At 36.6% G+C, this 17,414-nt stretch overlaps 1 protein-coding gene and 2 long non-coding RNA genes across 3 annotated transcripts; 2 read left to right on the forward strand and 1 right to left on the reverse strand.

Annotated features, from left to right (window-relative positions):
• Nucleotides 1-398: 398 nt before the first annotated feature.
• LOC136832504 (uncharacterized) lies at nucleotides 399-6,956 on the reverse strand. Its single transcript, XR_010851246.1, has 3 exons — nucleotides 6,841-6,956; nucleotides 770-871; nucleotides 399-510 (listed from the first exon to the last, which is right to left on the reverse strand). It is a non-coding gene; the product is annotated as an uncharacterized lncRNA (long non-coding RNA).
• On the forward strand, nucleotides 3,312-4,057 carry LOC136832869 (uncharacterized). The gene is made up of 2 exons (XR_010851337.1): nucleotides 3,312-3,550; nucleotides 3,747-4,057. It is a non-coding gene; the product is annotated as an uncharacterized lncRNA (long non-coding RNA).
• Nucleotides 6,957-13,817: 6,861 nt separating the features above from the next.
• On the forward strand, nucleotides 13,818-16,868 carry LOC136832505 (uncharacterized). Its single transcript, XM_067093413.1, has one exon. The coding sequence runs from the start codon at nucleotides 14,303-14,305 to the stop codon at nucleotides 15,287-15,289; it is 987 nt and encodes a 328-aa protein (XP_066949514.1). The 5' UTR covers nucleotides 13,818-14,302; the 3' UTR covers nucleotides 15,290-16,868.
• Nucleotides 16,869-17,414: the final 546 nt, after the last annotated feature.

The following is a 17,414-nucleotide window of genomic DNA, read 5'->3' on the forward strand; positions in this document are numbered from 1 at the left end:
ACTGGAAATGTCGTCCAGGAATTAAACTGTCTTTTCTGCGAAGTACTGAAGCTTGCCATGTCTAAAAGAATACCACTGAAGAAATCTAAATCAAGGTTTCTGGTTTTTCAGGAGACTTTCTTGATAGACAGTCAGTTACTGCTCCTTCAAAAGGCTTACCTACCAATGGCTTCGGGTTGTTGGATCAATTTATGGTTGACTTGAAGTCTGAAAACCTCATCTCGATGCTTCGTGAACACTGACAGCTTCAGTATTATTAGGAATCACCTCCAGTGTCATCTGGGGCCTCATCTTCATTTCAAAGACGACAAGGATTCTTAGATTTCAGGTATGGGAAACAAATTGCATCATATACCACAGATAAAGCTGTTTGGCTGATTTTGCAACCTGATTTCTGTTCCCTTGCCTTTTCTTGATGTATCTGGTCAGCCCAGGAACCACTAAGACTTAGTGGGTCCTGGGTCAGCCCATCCCTGGATTAGCAATTCCACCTCTGTTCGTATTCCGTACCTGTAGAGAGGAGACGTGTATTACTGATCATTAATATCATTATTATCATTTTCTTATACATATTTTTGTGTATCTTTTATTCTTTTGCGAATTTTTCAGGTTTCTTGTAACAGGAATGAGAATAAAGAGTGACTTTATATCTGAACCGCCGCGGTTTTATCAACACCACTTGAACCTTTTGCCGAGAATATTTTCTTTTTTTATATTTGGTATTTCCTCATATCAAAGCACAAACAGAAAATGCGAAGAAACTACACACAGGCACTTAACACTTTGAAAGATACGCAGTCATCAGAGATCAGTGGATTGGAAACAGTCAGAAGCACTGCAAGAGTCCTAGTACATAGCCTATGGCCCTGAGCTGCAATAAAGATTATTATTATTATTATTAGTATTATTATTATTAGGTTCTCCATCTGTAACTACTGTACTAAAGTTTCTTTTCAAGTGCGGTAAAGACAAGAGCTGGTTGCAGGTGAGTTTCTTCTGAAGAAAACATGCCCACTCTCCTCTGTATTTCCTCACCAAACAAGCCGTCCCACTGGAGAGCACATCAGATGTCATCACCACTTGAAAAAGATAACAAATCCGAGAGGAATGTTCGATAAAAGATTATTAACGGCAAGAAAGATTGGTACGTCTAAATTCTGTTCCTGAGACACCGTTAGACTGCAGTTCAAAGAAGACAGAATTACTAAGACTAATGGGAACTGGAATATGAAATTTAGGCCAATGGCCATTCGCTGGGACCTATGGGGTCACTCAGCGCTGAAAGGGTAATGAGAGTAAAGGATGTTTTAGAGGTGTAACAGGTGGAAAACTTCGCTGTTGCACTATGAAACAATTAGTCCGACCTACCCCGAAGTAGTTGACAAGCATCATGTCACGCCACTCCTTTGTGCTTTCATTTGTTCCTGAAGGTTCGTTTTCAAATACATGCCACTTTGGCGTGAAGTTCCCCTTACGAGACAAAGAGTTAACATATTTCGAAATATTGTTGTCCTGGGGTCTATTGTTGAAGTAAAGAATTTTGCATTCTAACCTTTATATTATTCGAATTTTGAAAAAGAGTCTTTTAAACAAATCGACAGTAGAATAGGAAAGCAAAGTCATTTCTTTCTATTGTAAGGCTTTGGAAGAATTCTTAAATGAGGACTACTTAAAGAAAGTAATTCTGACGTATTTAGAGTAAAATTGTTCTTAAAATGACAAACAATAAAAAAAATACCCGCCAAATCAGTAAGCATAAGCCTAGCGTTTGCCTGGCCAAGATTATTTTCCTTGTTGTTGCCAATTTTAGAAGCTATCTTTTTCTTGGCACGATGATTCGATAACTTTTAAGTTTATAAGTATATAAGTTTAGTACTGCATATACGAAATTAAGCTGTACTTAAAATAAGGTTTAAATGACATGGCATCTTATCACATAAGTAGTTTTAGGACATAGGTCTAGCTTAAGATACAAAACTTAATTTTCTGCTACCACCATTCTTTGAGACATATCGTTTAATGAAAACATATATCAAGCAAGGATTTGTAACACAAAAAATACAGCCTTTGTTCAATTTTAATCAAACAGTAGAAGTTATTCTCTATATGTCGTCATGAAATGTTCACACAGTAAAAGACGAGAATTTGTTGACACAACCAGTAAGTTAAAGGCCTGATTACTACTAAGCCTTTTTAATAACTAGCAAGATCGTTTATACTTTGTTTAATATGGTATATATAAGATTAATGATGGTCTGACTTCAAAATGCTGAAAATGTTAAGATATGTTAACAGGTGTATGTACTGATAACAAGACACCTTAAAAATCTAAATAGCACAAAATTATCGGTAAATAAATTTCATTATTCATTGCTTCCCTGAAGAATTCCTGCGTCCATTTCTGCAATTATAAGTTGCAAAACATATCATTATGAAAATAATGATCGGAAAAAAAAATCGCAGGACACACTAAGCGCCCATTTAATTTCCGCGGTTCCCGGAAACTGGCCACAAGGCTCGGCAGCGCCGCCCTGGTGGTATCACACCAGACTACGTAGTACTAATAAACAGATTACATCTGCAGTTATTATTGACCCTCTATAGTACGAGTTCAGTAAAAATGTAACCACCATCATTAGCACATTAATCAAATATATCATCGCCTACGTTTATATCCTCGCGTATAAATAATAATAATAATAATAATAATAATAATAATAATAATAACATCCGGTTTACTGGAGTTACAGAGCTTCTTAATTAATGGGTCCTAAAAACATTGCTTTTCCCCTATCCTTATAAGGCAAGATCTAGACACTTTCGAAAATGAAGAAATTTTTTTTTACCTTGAACCAGTTTAGGATACACACTTTGAGTCCCTATCTTCGCGCAAAGAATTGACATCATATATGGAATTTTGTCTGTCTAATATATATATATATATATATATATATATATATATATATATATATATATATATGATTTCCTGAATTATATATGCAAGTTATATATATATATATATATATATATATATATATATATGAATTCTCCTCAGGTGCAAGTTATTCCCAAGAATACTAAATATCTGTGGCTTAATATTATATATATATATATATATATATATATATATATATATATATATATATATATATATATATATATATTTGTGTCATTCAAAATGAAGAGAAACGAGAAGACTGTGAAACATACAAATTGCAAAATTATTCCCCCAAATAAGGAAACAAGTTTGAACAAGCACAATGGAAGATGTCAACTTGAATCAGATATTTCAGATTAACGGACAAACCTCTTTAAGATACATTCAGTACGTATGCGTTGTGAGGAAGGTTAGTACAGCCACACACACAGAGAAATCCGCGAAATGCGAGCTACTGTATAGCCGCCTTCGACACAAATTTCATTTCGGATTCAATCAGCCCCGTAATCTGTTTCAAACGAAACTGCTGAAGCGTAGCACAAGGAGAAACATCCAACGTCAAACCGACCTCATAAACATCACTTTAAACAGCATCATCGTCCTTACTTTAACGTGAGTGTATCTGTGTACGTGCCAAATGCATCACATGGTATGAAGAGTTCACACGTGTGTGCGTCGGTGTGAGTGCGCGTATCCTGTTGGCTTTATTTGACCAATTTCGAACACCTTCCCCACTAGTTATAGATCAGCGAAGTTACGAGCGGAACAAAGGCAAATCTTAAGAATATATTGTTTTTGTTCCTTTCAGTTCTGTGTGTGTGTGTAGCTCGGGTACGTTTGTGGGTGTGTGTATACATCCGCGGATGTCTACACGGGAAGTCTACATGGACGGATGTGTTCGTGCGTCAGTTGGATCTAACCTGACGTCACTAGCCTCTCTCGGTCCCCTCATCACGCGTGTTGTGTCTTCGTTGGCCTGGACTGACTGCGACTTCGAATAGGGACGGATATAAAAACAAAGCTAAAATGCGATTAATGTTATTTATTATTAAATTAGATACCTCATTAACACCAGTTAAAAATTATATACTAGAACGCTTTGAAATACAGTAACCTGAAAACGAGAAACCTCATTTTCCCGACTTCGGCTTCGACTTGGGTATTGCATCATTGCCCACCCACACGAATTGCAGGAAACGGGGTTGTTGGATCTATTTATAAGTGCGTAAGTCAATTCAGTTATCAAGCAACCATAGGTACATCCTTCGTGTGAAACAACGAACAAATACAACCCCGCGCCATCTTTCTCTATCTCTTCTCTCATCATGAAATGGTAATTAAGGATCATTGGCAATATGGTTAAGTGCTGCGCAAAATCTGAAACAGGATGCATAACATAACGGGATAATATCAACACCATGTGTTAGGAAATGCACACTGATGCTGGCTTACCCAACAATTTATCAATGGAATGAGAGACAAAAATACAGAAGCTTTCTCTGCAAACGGGAATCAACAACGAACCAAATTCCTCATGGAAATGCGTAGCACTAACATTCTACTACAAGGCTAAAATTGCTTCAGAAAATTAAATTCGAGTTTTTTAAAGCCGCTAATTTTTTTCCACCACTGAGCAGAAGTCATACAGAACAGATCGAAAAGGTCATAAATATACAAAGATGACACGAGTAAACAATGAAAAGAAGCAAATGGCTGGCAGAATAAAATGCATTTATGTAAAAAATTGTATTTTTCGGAAATAAAATGAGAGAGAGAGAGAGAGAGAGAGAGAGAGAGAGAGAGCAGTATTACCTGATGGCAAATAAATGTTCAAAATGAACATTTGTTGAAGGAATATAAGTTACAGATGTTGTGATGCAGCATCATTGAAACATACTAACAAACAAATGCACTCCCATATAATGTGTGTATACCTATCTATATCTATCCATCTATCTATCTATCCCCCTATCTATATATCTATATATATAGTATAGTATATATATATATATATATATATATACATTATATGGGAGTGCATTTGTTTGTTATCAAAGATATATATAATATATATATATATATATATATATATATATATATATATATAGATAGATAGATAAATAGATAGATAGATAGATAGATACAGTATGTGTTTTTACAGATTTATTTCTCAGGAAGAACGAGAAGGATAACTGAGAATATGAAATGTTCTTTGGAGATAAAGTACGGGTGTCTGCTCTTGAATAATCATCCCTGATTTGAATCTTGATAAACAATTTAAAATTACGTGAAACCAGTTTATAGGATTCCCGCAGAATTACGCCTTCTCTCTCTCTCTCTCTCTCTCTCTCTCTCTCTCTCTCTCTCTCTCTCTCTCTTCAGCTTTATCCGTACCGCAATGCATTGCAGTATGTGGGCGCACCCTTTTCGACCTAGCCCATCCGGACGAGGGTTGCGATGTGATACCTCAAGTGTCAGATCTGTCGGGACGAATCCGTGCGTTCAACTGTATACATATACGTATACATAGATAAATAAACAGATATAGATATACAGGTGTATATTTACTTCAGCTTCACTTGAAATTAACCACGTCAAATCTCATCTCAGGTGAAAAATGATTATTTTTCGCCATTTGCTGGGTAAAGCTGAAAAGAAACCAATCCAGTGCCACTTTAAATGGCCGTCCACCACTGAGGACTCGGTGTTTCTGGCATGCGTTGCTGTTTTTGGTTTCTTGTGTAAATAATTGTTTGTTATTTCACCGTTTATCGCTGTATACAGTTCATACAATACGTTTTCATAGCTGCAAAAGATATCATTCGGAATCAGAGCCTCAATATTTGCTAGTTATCGGTCTATTTATGGTATGAAATTTTTGTCTTCTCGCTTCGCGAAACAAAAGCCCCCTAGGACAATTAGACTGCAATATGGAAGGTATTATATAAGGATTGTACTGTAACATACAATCATGCTTACGCCTTTCTCCTATATATGTATGTATGTACACACATATATATATATATATATATATATATATATATATAGAGAGAGAGAGAGAGAGAGAGAGAGAGACTTGATTCAGTTTTTGAGGATATAAAAGAAGGGAGAGAGAGAAAAACAGGTAATGGTGGAATAACAAACAAGTAGCAAATTGATTCAGTTTTTTGAAAAATAATAGAAGGAGAGATTAACCTAAAAAACAGATAATGGTGGAATAACAAACATTTAGATGAATTCAAAAATACAGAATATACTCAAAAACTTTATTTGTGTAAAAAAGCAGTGCATGTCAGAAACACTTAATAAAAAAAAAAAGTTCTCAATGGGGACGACCACTGAAAGTAGTACTGAATTGGTTTCTTTTCAGTCTTACTCAGCACAAATGGCGAAAAATGATAATTTTTCACCTGGTATGACACACACACACACACACACACACACACACACACACACACACACACACATATATATATATATATATATATATATATATATATATATATTTTTATGTTAACATCCTCATAATTAAAACATGAAGTCTGACTTCTGCTATATATATTTATTTAACGAGAAGGTTTTTTGTCCTATTTTGCATTTAACTGAGTTTCTTTTTTTTTTTTTTTTTTTTTGTCCAAAAGGGCTTTGTACGGAGGCCTTTTGTCCAGACCCCGTGTTTTACTTATTCATTAAACTACGACCTTATTTTCTGGTCATACATTTGCCTTTGACTGCTGGCATTGTCTTTATTATTATTAATATTATTTCCCTAGGAATTCATGTGTGGTGACACGGCTCGAGTCTGAATTATTACATTATATAATTTTCTATTTCTCCACAGTGAGGCATTTTCTTTCTAATGGGCTCTAGTATGTACAGAAACAAGTAAAAATCGTACTTACACAAACAGCCAAACGAGAAGAAAATAGTACCATGCGTAACAGCCGAACATCCAAGGTGCTGTTGTTGTTAGACCGAGCTGGCCTTATGCCAGCATAGGCTCTTGACAGACTTCCTCGTTGATGGAGATGGGAAAGCCAAGCTAACACCTTTCATTAGTCTCCACGTCACTTGACAGGCTAGCTTTAAAATTAGGCCTATGCTTGTTGCAGAGATTCCCAGTTGGAAACATTTGTCCAGGTAGGTAACTGAGCAGCCACCTGTAAAGCAAAAACAAACGCATTACAAACTCTGTTACTGACTTACGTATCTATACTCTCTCTCTCTCTCTCTCTCTCTCTCTCTCTCTCTCTCTCTAACACACACACACACATACACACTCATCCAAACATTCACTAATCAGGAGACCGTTTTATTTGTGTCAAATAGTTTTTGCCTCGAAAGTAATATGAGCCACTGCGTCAGAGAATGGCAAAATTGAAACGTAACCCAAAAGAAGTCAAATGTTTCTGAAACACTCTGTATGTGTTATCTTTACTACAATCACCTGCCTTTCCTGCAGAGTCATCTACAGTCAGGCGCTTACGATAACATTAGGAGTTTTTCATCATCTTTATTTTCTAAATCCGTTTAAATGGAATTCCAAAATATTTGAGTTCTGGCGCTTACTTGTAAATCATTTCAGTTAATTATATACAGTATATTTATAGAATCAACCGGTCACTTTTAACTAGATACGTATGTAATTTGCGCTGTGGTTATATATTGTATATAAAAACAAACACATAGATGTATGAACGCAATGCATGTAACGTGTTTACATCCCTGCATACATAGGCCTATGTGACTGGAACGACCGTGTGTGACTCATCTCCACGTTCAGACAATCCTCTATACATATCATTTGTTTCGTAAAGCGACAGCAGATAAAATGTGTTCTGATTACGAGATCTCTAGTGAACACTGGAAGCCAAGATAACTGATACGATTACGAAATTCTTTAGTACCACTTGACAAGATTGATTGCCAAAGCAATCTTTCCGTTTAATTGTCTTAACTCTCAGGTGTTTTGCTTTAAGTCAGTCTACCTTGTTATTGCGTTTGATTTATAAGATTCATGCGGGTTGCCTGCTTGTATTTGATTTATGGTCTAAAGTCTGTCTTATACAGGTTCGGTCTTTATGTAACTATCTTTACTGTATGTGGATAAGTAGAGTTAAAATGAAATAGAAACCTTTAGTTTTCTCAAAGGTAAAATAAATCATTGCAGATGGCTCCTAAGATCCATTTATGGTGACAACCTAAAATCAATTGTAAAAGATAGATTTATGGAAGAAGTCTTTTAAACTCGAATTATTACGTATATAACAAATATTACTGTAAAAAATATTGTGTAAATGAAAATTGCGATGTTTGTAAATAAACCTTATTGAATTAAATAAAATAAAAAAGTCTTTAGTTTGCATTATTTAACAAAAATAAAATATATCTGTAATTAAATTGGAGTGTCTATATATATGTACAGTATATATATATATATATATATATATATATATATATATATAAAATAACGCCTGTCTTACTTATTTTCACCACATTCTCCCCCAGCTTAAGTTATATCTGTCTCAACTTTTGCTTCAGGTTAGAAATCATTTAATATGCGCCTCCAGCCAGTGGTCTTCACACCATTACAGTAATCAACTTGCTCTTTCATCTAACAATCATCTAACAATCAAACAATATATATATATATATATATGTGTGTGTGTGTGTGTGTGTGTGTGTGTGTGTGTGTATGTTGCATTTAAAGTGTCAGCAATCATCAGAACGTTTAAGTGGGAATTACGCAACTACTCGGTGATTACGCATTTTTTAAAAGACCTAGTCACGGTCAGACGTAGATAAGGCAAAAATAAAAAAAAAGAAGAGAAAAGCATTACAGACAGATAAATTAATAGACGCCATTGTTAAACCCAAGATCTGCTGTCTAGGATTACGAATAAAAGCCTGTCTGAGAGAGAGAGAGGGAGAGATTCTTATAAATATTACTTCAGTCTGTCTTAAGTGGACTTTGATAGCCTACACTGAGAGTTTGGTGGGAGGTTTCGTTCACTTGTTACGTATCAAAGGCTCTCGCTTAAAAATATTGAGATAGTAAATGAAAATAAATAGAGCCGCTCTAACAATTATTACTAAGCTCGAGACGTTTTACTGCGTTAGTGTGAAAACCTTGACATTCCCCTAATATATAATATATAATACGACATAAACTGTGTATTCTTCATGTTATGTACAGCGTGTGCATAATTTTATTCCAACAAGTTTTAAAAAAATGGAAGATCAAAAAGCATGAGCAAAACAAAAATAATAACATGAATGTAAACACAATTTACGGAAAGGACAGATTCTTACAGAGTAAATATTTCGATTTATAGGTGTGTATATATTTGAAATTTATGGTCAGGATAATCTGATCCTTATTTAACACATATTTACCCTTGTGCAAGGCAGATCAACGAAATAAATGCCAGTAAAGTCCAGACATTTCTCAATAAATACTAAGATCAAAAACAAAACCTAGACTCATTGGAAACGTTGCCACTTTTTGCTGTGACATTTCGCGGCTAATCCTGGCGTCCCTCCGTAACAGACGTAATCCGGTATGCTCCGCTCTTTTCACCCCCCTTTTCATCCAGGGAGTAATCGACTCTTCGTAATCTCTCATTTCGGCTTGTTTTTCCTTCCTGTCGTCAACACGTGCAAGAAAAGGTATGCAAAAGAAAGACAGCAAAGGAAGGTAATTGCCTTTTTATGGAATTTATATTCCCTTCCTGTTTAAAGTTGTTTTACAGATTGCTATGAAGTCTGACTGGGGTCCCTCGTGAGATGTCGAAAGTAGGGGTTACTGCCAGAATATTTAAATGGTGCTTTTGTTCTTGGTTTATTCATCGCCTTTTCAAGTTTAGTTCGATGAAGACAGTTATTTAAGCATTCATTAAATAGTGTGTGATAACTAGACTTATAATAGCACAGAACAGCTCACCTGCTCTAGACTTTAGAATGCATTTATTCCGTTCACAGTGATTTTTAACATAGCTCACCGATGCTGATGAGAGTTTCATATGAAAACAAATGCTGGCGTGCCTAAATAAGGCTGAGTGAGTATTTTGTACATTAGATATTCAAACAAAAACGTGGGATGCAAGGTCGCTCATTGAAGAAACACCAGCCATATGGCAACACTGGACTTTGAAATGACGTCTCCCGCTATGAAATATAACCTCCTGAGATATAAAAACGTCGCAAGAACTTTAATTCACAAACGGAGAGGCTTTAAAGGTACTCTGCATGTAAATTTAACTTAGAGATATATTTTGAACGAAAAAAAACAAAGAGAATTCGAGCAATCCTTTAAATGCTACTTGGCTACCGCAGTGACCTTACATCCTGACGTTGTTTCCGGTTTGTTTGTTCGTCACATCAGATGAATGAAAAAATAAAGATATATACATAAATATTCATGTGGGATAAACTAAATGAATTATCTTGACTTGTACGCCTTGCACATGTCAACAAGTATTGTTATCATGGTAATTTTAAACAAACATGATAATGTAGCCAAGTAAACATTATTAACAAGGAGGTAAAATGACAACATTGCCAAAAGTAAGACTGCTTCAAATAGCTGAGATCACGAGTTGGCTGTCAACGGAAGTAGCCTAAGGGAAAGAGGAAAAGTTGGTTGGGGGTTCCTTGCACCAGGGACCGGTTGAGTACACTTTTTCCTAATACACGTCTCTCTCTCTCTCTCTCTCTCTCTCTCTCTCTCTCTCTCTCTCTCAAGTATCATGAGTAAAGATACAACAGCGGATATGGTCTAGGCTGGTTTTGTCAGTGAAGTCATTCTCCAAGGGGCTAGTGTCATGGCACGAGTAATTTCCATTATAAATGCTGCGAAGAAAGCTAGTACTATTTCAGACTGTGGACTTTATGGTAATGACAATTGAAACATATAAATTTAAAAGCTAACTTGAAGATATTCCTTAGTTGCTTGAAAACTTTAATATCAGTCTAGTAATCAAGAACAATAAGACTTGATATTTCAAATTCCACGTAATTCATGTGACAAATTCGATGTCAGCCAAACTGGTAAATCACTAGAAAAGAGAGATGAAGTGCATTTGGCTAATCACGGGAAAAGAGAGATGAACTGCATAAAAAATGCATAAAGTATACACGTTTTTATTCATGTTAGAGATAAACAATATGCCGTTAGTTGGACTGGCGCTAAAAACTGGTTTATTCTAATACCACGGTAGGAAGAAATAAAAAAAAAGTCTAGTTTTATACCAGAAAGTCTGGATAAAAATATCAGTATCACCTTAGGAATAGACAAACTTGGTGCATTTGTTTCAAAAGAAATATGTAAAATGAACAGATTTCAAAGAGCGTAATTGAACCTGGTCTAAAGGGCAACAAAACGATAGTTTTGGTAAATTCCAATAAGAGATAGTCCAGATCAGATGTTTTGCCAAAACAAGATTCATTAACAGCTCAGCATCCCGTAGGGAAGTAGGGCCATCAGTGCACCTCATGCGGTGTACTGTAGGCATTATTAAGGTTCTTTGCAGCGTGCCTTCGGCCCCTAGCTGCAGCAACCACTTTCGTTCCTTTTACTGTGCATCTGAGTCATCTGTTCCATGTTGCTGTGAAAAATCAATATTGTCAAATATTTTTTTTTTATTTTATTTGGCTTATGACAATCCAAATATGTATTCAAGTTCATCCAAGATTTGTTTTGAAATATCGTTAATCACATACCGCACATGTATGTGTGTGTGTGTGAACACTAAGTCAAGTGTGTGTGTGGAAGTGTAGTATTCATCCAGAGGAAAATTAAGATTCTTTACAATATTCACACAGACACACAGATATATGTGTGTGTGTGTTTGTGTGTGCGTATGGAACGCCGAATGTAAATATGAAATTGGTTGATTTGTATAAATACTTAAGAGCTAATATAGCAGATCATGGTAGAATGAGAAAAAAGCTTATTCACAGAATAGGTGAAGCAAGGTGTGCAAAAGTTTGGGAAGAAACTTGGTAGGTCTATGGAACCCAAGATGAGAACGTAATAAGGGACTGTTGTGCCAACTCTCCTATATGGGAATACAGTGTGGATATTGAAGCTGTTTGCACAGTATACATTACACAAGAACATAAGAAGGAGTGAGTAATGTGGTAGATATAAAAACGGATTAAAGGGTTTGGAAAGAGTGGGATGATTTGTGTTAAAAAGGAAGAGAAAGACAGATGATGTCAAAGTGTCGCTGATAAGGAACAACCTAACATCCAGAAAGCGTGAGTGTGTGCAAAATGGGAAAGAGTGACGCAGTGTGTGCGTGCAGGGGGATTCGATGTGCTGCTGATGAACCGTCTGAAGTGTGTGACGCAAATGCTGATGTGGAAGTTTATTTATTTATTTATTTATTTTTTACACGGGAACTGCATTAACGATTCAGCTGGTAAGATATGAGAGCGGCAAATAAATGCAGTTTATTTCTAGGACAAACCCTTTAACATATATATATATATATATATATATATATATATATATATATATATATATATATATATATATATATATATCAAAGTCCTTCAAAAGAAGCGTCATATGTATGACGACCCCATATAAAAATGGGAACAAGCTGGGAAGAATAATATATATATATATATATATATATATATATATATATATATATATATATATATATATATATATATATATATATATATCTAGTACTGACGATGGAAGCCAATCGCTTAATACATTTGTTGCAGCGTACACAAGTTATTTGTTTGTTTGTTTTGCTTATTACACTCTGATATGCTTTGAGAGTTTTCAAACATTATCACACACTACTGCTTGCATATTTTTCCTAAATCTACATGAACATTTTATCTGCCAGATCTTTCTCTCTCTCTCTCTTAAGGAAAATCTCTCTCTCTTTGTTACACAAACATACATACATGTTAAGGACAAACACACATTTGTTACATAAATATATATATATATATATATATATATATATATGAATGTATGTATATATATGCATATTTTTCTGTATCTACATGAACATTTTATATGCCAGCTCTCTCTCTCTCTCTCTCTCTCTCTCTCTCTCTCTCTCTCTCTCTCTCTGTAGGAAAATGGCTTCAGTTTTTTACGTATATATACATATATTTTTAATATAATTATATATATAAAGACATACATAATAAGCGTATATTTACATATATTCGATATATATATTTATATGTATGTGTACACTTGAATGAAATACACTTATCCTTCAAAATCATGGATACCAATGTTCACTTGCGTAAACAGAGTAAACAATTAAGAAAGTAACAGGTATAAAGAGCACGTGATAAATGTAAGATACCACGTGAAAAGATAATAAAAGTAGAGTGGAATGCCGGTGGCTTAGTCAGACACACTAGCCTCGCACGGGTTCCCATCGTCCCCATGACGCTATACTTTGCCGTCTCCGAACACCTGCAAAGGTCTCTCTCTCTCTCTCTCTCTCTCTCTCTCTCTCTAAGCACGCTTTCTTGTTTGTGTGTGTGTGTGTATGTGTGTGTGTGAGGCAGTAGGCATTTCATAATAGAACTGTATCGTTATTAAAGCAAGTTACTTTGTACTTTAGAGTTTTGCACTTCCATATGCCTGTATATACCAGGAGGACTTTAGCTTAACTTATATATACCAGCAGCAGTCTATTAGGAAATACATTCATTGCAATGATAAATTAAAGTCGTATCATCTTGCGAAATACGCGACGTTCTTTCCTTATTTCATTTTTATTTGCTTTACCTTATCTCGTGTGTGATGTGCAGGTTATATCTAGTTCACCTGAGTCATAACAAACCGTAAGATAAGGTAGCATTTAAACAAACGAAGCATCGCTATCATTACCATTGCAGGTGGTGCAAGGAAAAGTCATGATTAAACTGGGTGAATTTCTAAAAGGAAACAAATTCAAACTGGCGCCAGTTTTCTATTGGTCGGTGGGTGTGACGTCACTAACCGAGGGTATATAAGTGCTACTTTCACCTCGGGATCGCTATTCAGAGAGCAAAGTTGGACGCGTACACATCCACGATCTAGTGCCTAAGGATCATTCTGTAACGCTGAGAAGTTTATACCTTGACAAAACATCAACAGTGTTACTGGTAAACGTGGTTTGATATATAGTGCCTATCAGCGACTCCGGTTATTCTGTAACCTCGTGTGCCTCAAACCAGTTCTAATTGATCCATTGCTCTCGAGTTTTATAACTATATCCTACAGTTAAAGAGAGTTACTTGCAAGAAGTTTAACAAATCCCTGCAGATAACTGCTGTGTTGACAGTGCTTGAGCATACATACACAGTGCATTTAATATAATCAGAACAACAACAATGACCGCTCTGGACCCCATCAAGCAGCCGGGCCTGGAGGCCCAAAAGTTGATAAGCATCTCATTAGGGAAAATGGCTGCAAGCAGGGTCGGTAAGAGTGGTTCCTCCCTCCACAAGAGCCTGTTGGTGGCGTCCGTGTTACAAAGGGCACGTCACGTCTTCCTGGAGGAGAATTACCACACTTACCACCACTACCGCGGACCTGCCATCACCCCGGTCCCCTTCTGCCCCCCGCACGTGCCTAACAAACTGCCCGCCCCCCTTTCACCGTCGTGCCCCGAGACGTACGTGCAGGATAACGATGAGAATAGGTGTGCAACTCCCCAGCCCCACGAGGACGATGCATCGAAGGAAGAAACGACCCTCGCCCCCCTCACCCCCGTCGTCGTACACAGAGTGCCCCTGAGTGATGCCTCGAACTATCAGCAGCAGCAGCATCAACGCACCGTTGCCCTGAAGAGACGACGTGTCAGCGACAAGGAGACCCAAGATGCCGTATCGTCCATTTTGCCCAAGCGCCTCAAGAGTTGTGAAAGCTACGACGAGGAGGTGGAAGAGGAGGAGGAGGAGGAGGAGGAAGAAGCGCACTTGCCCCAATCATCGCACCTCCTCGCAGGTGAAGACCAGGCGCAGGAATGTGCTAATCCCTCGGACACGTTCGTACCTATTTCTGTTGCCGAAAATCACGGTTTGTTGCCAGTGTGTTCGACAGTCGAAGCCTCTTCGCTCTCTTGCCACGGTGCGTCGGACTGCGTCGTCCGCAACCCAACGACAATAACGTCGACGAACAACCACCCGTTGTACTGCACTTTGGAACCCATTAGTGATGACGAGGAAGACGACGACGACGTGAACAGCATGGAGGTGGAGCATATAACGTCGTTAGTGTCCATATTTAGTTTCGGTGCCCCGAGGAAAGACCTCTGTGCAACACAGGCAGCTCGCGAAGACCATGCACAGTTCACTCCGGTGGCCCTGACAGTTTGATGATAGAAGGCGCCAAGTGGAACTGAAGCGCCCACCGGTGAAAGTTTTATTTTTTATTTTTGTCGGTGACATTACTCTTGTTATTCTTGGTCTCCGGATCCTTCGGCCCGCCAAAGGTCGAGTGGAGGAGGAAGTTCGAAGAATCTGTGGTCTCATTTCAATGACCTGTAGCAGGTCACTTTTAAGTTTGAGTTTACCAGTTTTTAATTTGACGTCGTGTCACTTCTACGAATGATGAAAAATCCGTGAATTGTATTTTTCTTTCAAATTTTCTTCTGGTTCTGTCCAAGGGAAGGTCATATATTGGTTTAGACCTTGAATGTACCTGATAATGTTTCTTTAGGCTTACGACAAAAGTGTAATATATAAATACTGTATGTAAATCTCGATCTTGCAATTGTCTGCTATGCTGGAAAAAAAAATCTCAAAGGAAGACTTCTTTGGGAATTAAAAAGTTCTTGGAGTATAAATTTTTTGTTTAAACTTTGTAGGAGATGATAGTCATGAGTGTGAAGTGCCTTAAAATTATTTCACGAAGGTGGTCATGGCCCCCGGAAATGGTTAAAATAAGTAAAGTAATGTTCAGTGAACTCCCACGCAGGTCACAATTGTATGGACGCCAAAGATTGCATTACACTTCGTCTTATAGATGTTCACTCGAAGTAGCTTAATGTCAGTGGTCGGAAATTGGTTGTGAAGCTACGTTTCCCGGCCTTTTGTTTGTGCATATGGAAGAATAAATTAACTTTAGGAATTGCTATTCACTTAGCCTAGTATTTGAACAGGTGTCACATGTCAAAATTGCCCAGAATTGATCTGAATTGGTTCAATGAAGAGAACAATTATGTGAATGTTCGTGTAAAGCTGGAAAATTTGGTGGATTTTAGGCTCCGTATACATATGCACATCCAATATCTTAATGAAAAGGGACTTCAAATCTCTCGATGGCTTTGTGAAAACTCCCCAAGATATTTTAGGGTGCTTTGTACCAAGTCAGTTTTAACTTGATAAAATTTGGTCACATACTTTGAGAAATTTTCATCGTAAATTTGAGTATTTTCTTAATTTGGCCTAACAATTTGTCTTAATTAAATCGCTTCCCACTCTTAAGAGTCTTATGAATTGGTGGCATGAATTCGTTTTTCATTGGACTTCTTTCGGAAATCACTCAATGGACTTTATATTGGGACCAAATAATCCCCTCAGAAATTTACACAGGACGTTGGATAAGGTAAATATGAATGTTTGTCAAGCCCTATTTGAAAATTTGCCAGTTATTTTCTCTGCACATTGTCAAAAGCAACTGGACACATGGTTGAAGTGGTATAGATTTTTCTTGTCTTAAAATTTATGCTTGTCCATCAAGGTGTGTTTTGCTCACTGCCACTAGATTTTAAAAAATAAAGTTTGGAAGTATAGAACTGACTTAATACACAGTCACGTGAAAGCGTATGTGATAAATACCTGTACTCTGACGAGATATATATGTACATAAGAGAATATTAAATTTATTTATGAATGTAATATAAGAATTTTAATATTTTGTACACAACGAAAAGACAATAAATTTATGAAATAATGTTCTGGTGTCATTTCTTTCCCTTAAACAAGACTAGTTTCTGAACAGGTTTATTACCTAGTAATAAATTTTTTACTAAGTTAATGGCAAAGGGATTTCAATTGGAAGTAACTTGTGATATTACCACAGTTATCTTTTAGCCTGACTCCATGATGAAAATGTTACCCTGCACTGTAAAGTACGACTGAATTTGAATCTATATGGTCATCCATATAGTATTTGGCATGGCTCCTTTCCTTAAAATGAGAAACTTTCAAGCCCAGTCCAAAATGAGTGCATAAATTGTGTTCACTCGGAAGTATGCTCAAAGAAAATTATAATCTTAAAATCTGTATAGGATTTCTTCCGCATACTTTTAATGCATTTTATATTGAAAGCTGCTAATTTTAAAGCTCATATAGTTGAGCAAGATAGAGCAATAAAAACAATTTAAATACTCCCCCTCCCTCCATGCAAAGGTTAGTTATTGCTGAAACGCCACGGGAAATAAAACTTTCTTGGAGATGAAACCACTTGTAAGGCTAATAGACTAGGCCTCTTTACATA

The sequence above is a fragment of the Macrobrachium rosenbergii genome, chromosome 50 (assembly GCF_040412425.1).
Source record: "Macrobrachium rosenbergii isolate ZJJX-2024 chromosome 50, ASM4041242v1, whole genome shotgun sequence".
Lineage (NCBI taxonomy): Eukaryota > Metazoa > Arthropoda > Malacostraca > Decapoda > Palaemonidae > Macrobrachium > Macrobrachium rosenbergii.

What these genes read in the sequence shown, in the direction of transcription:
- LOC136832505 (XM_067093413.1), top strand. Translation starts at nt 14,303, where the DNA reads ATGACCGCTCTGGACCCCATCAAGCAGCCGGGCCTGGAGGCCCAAAAG.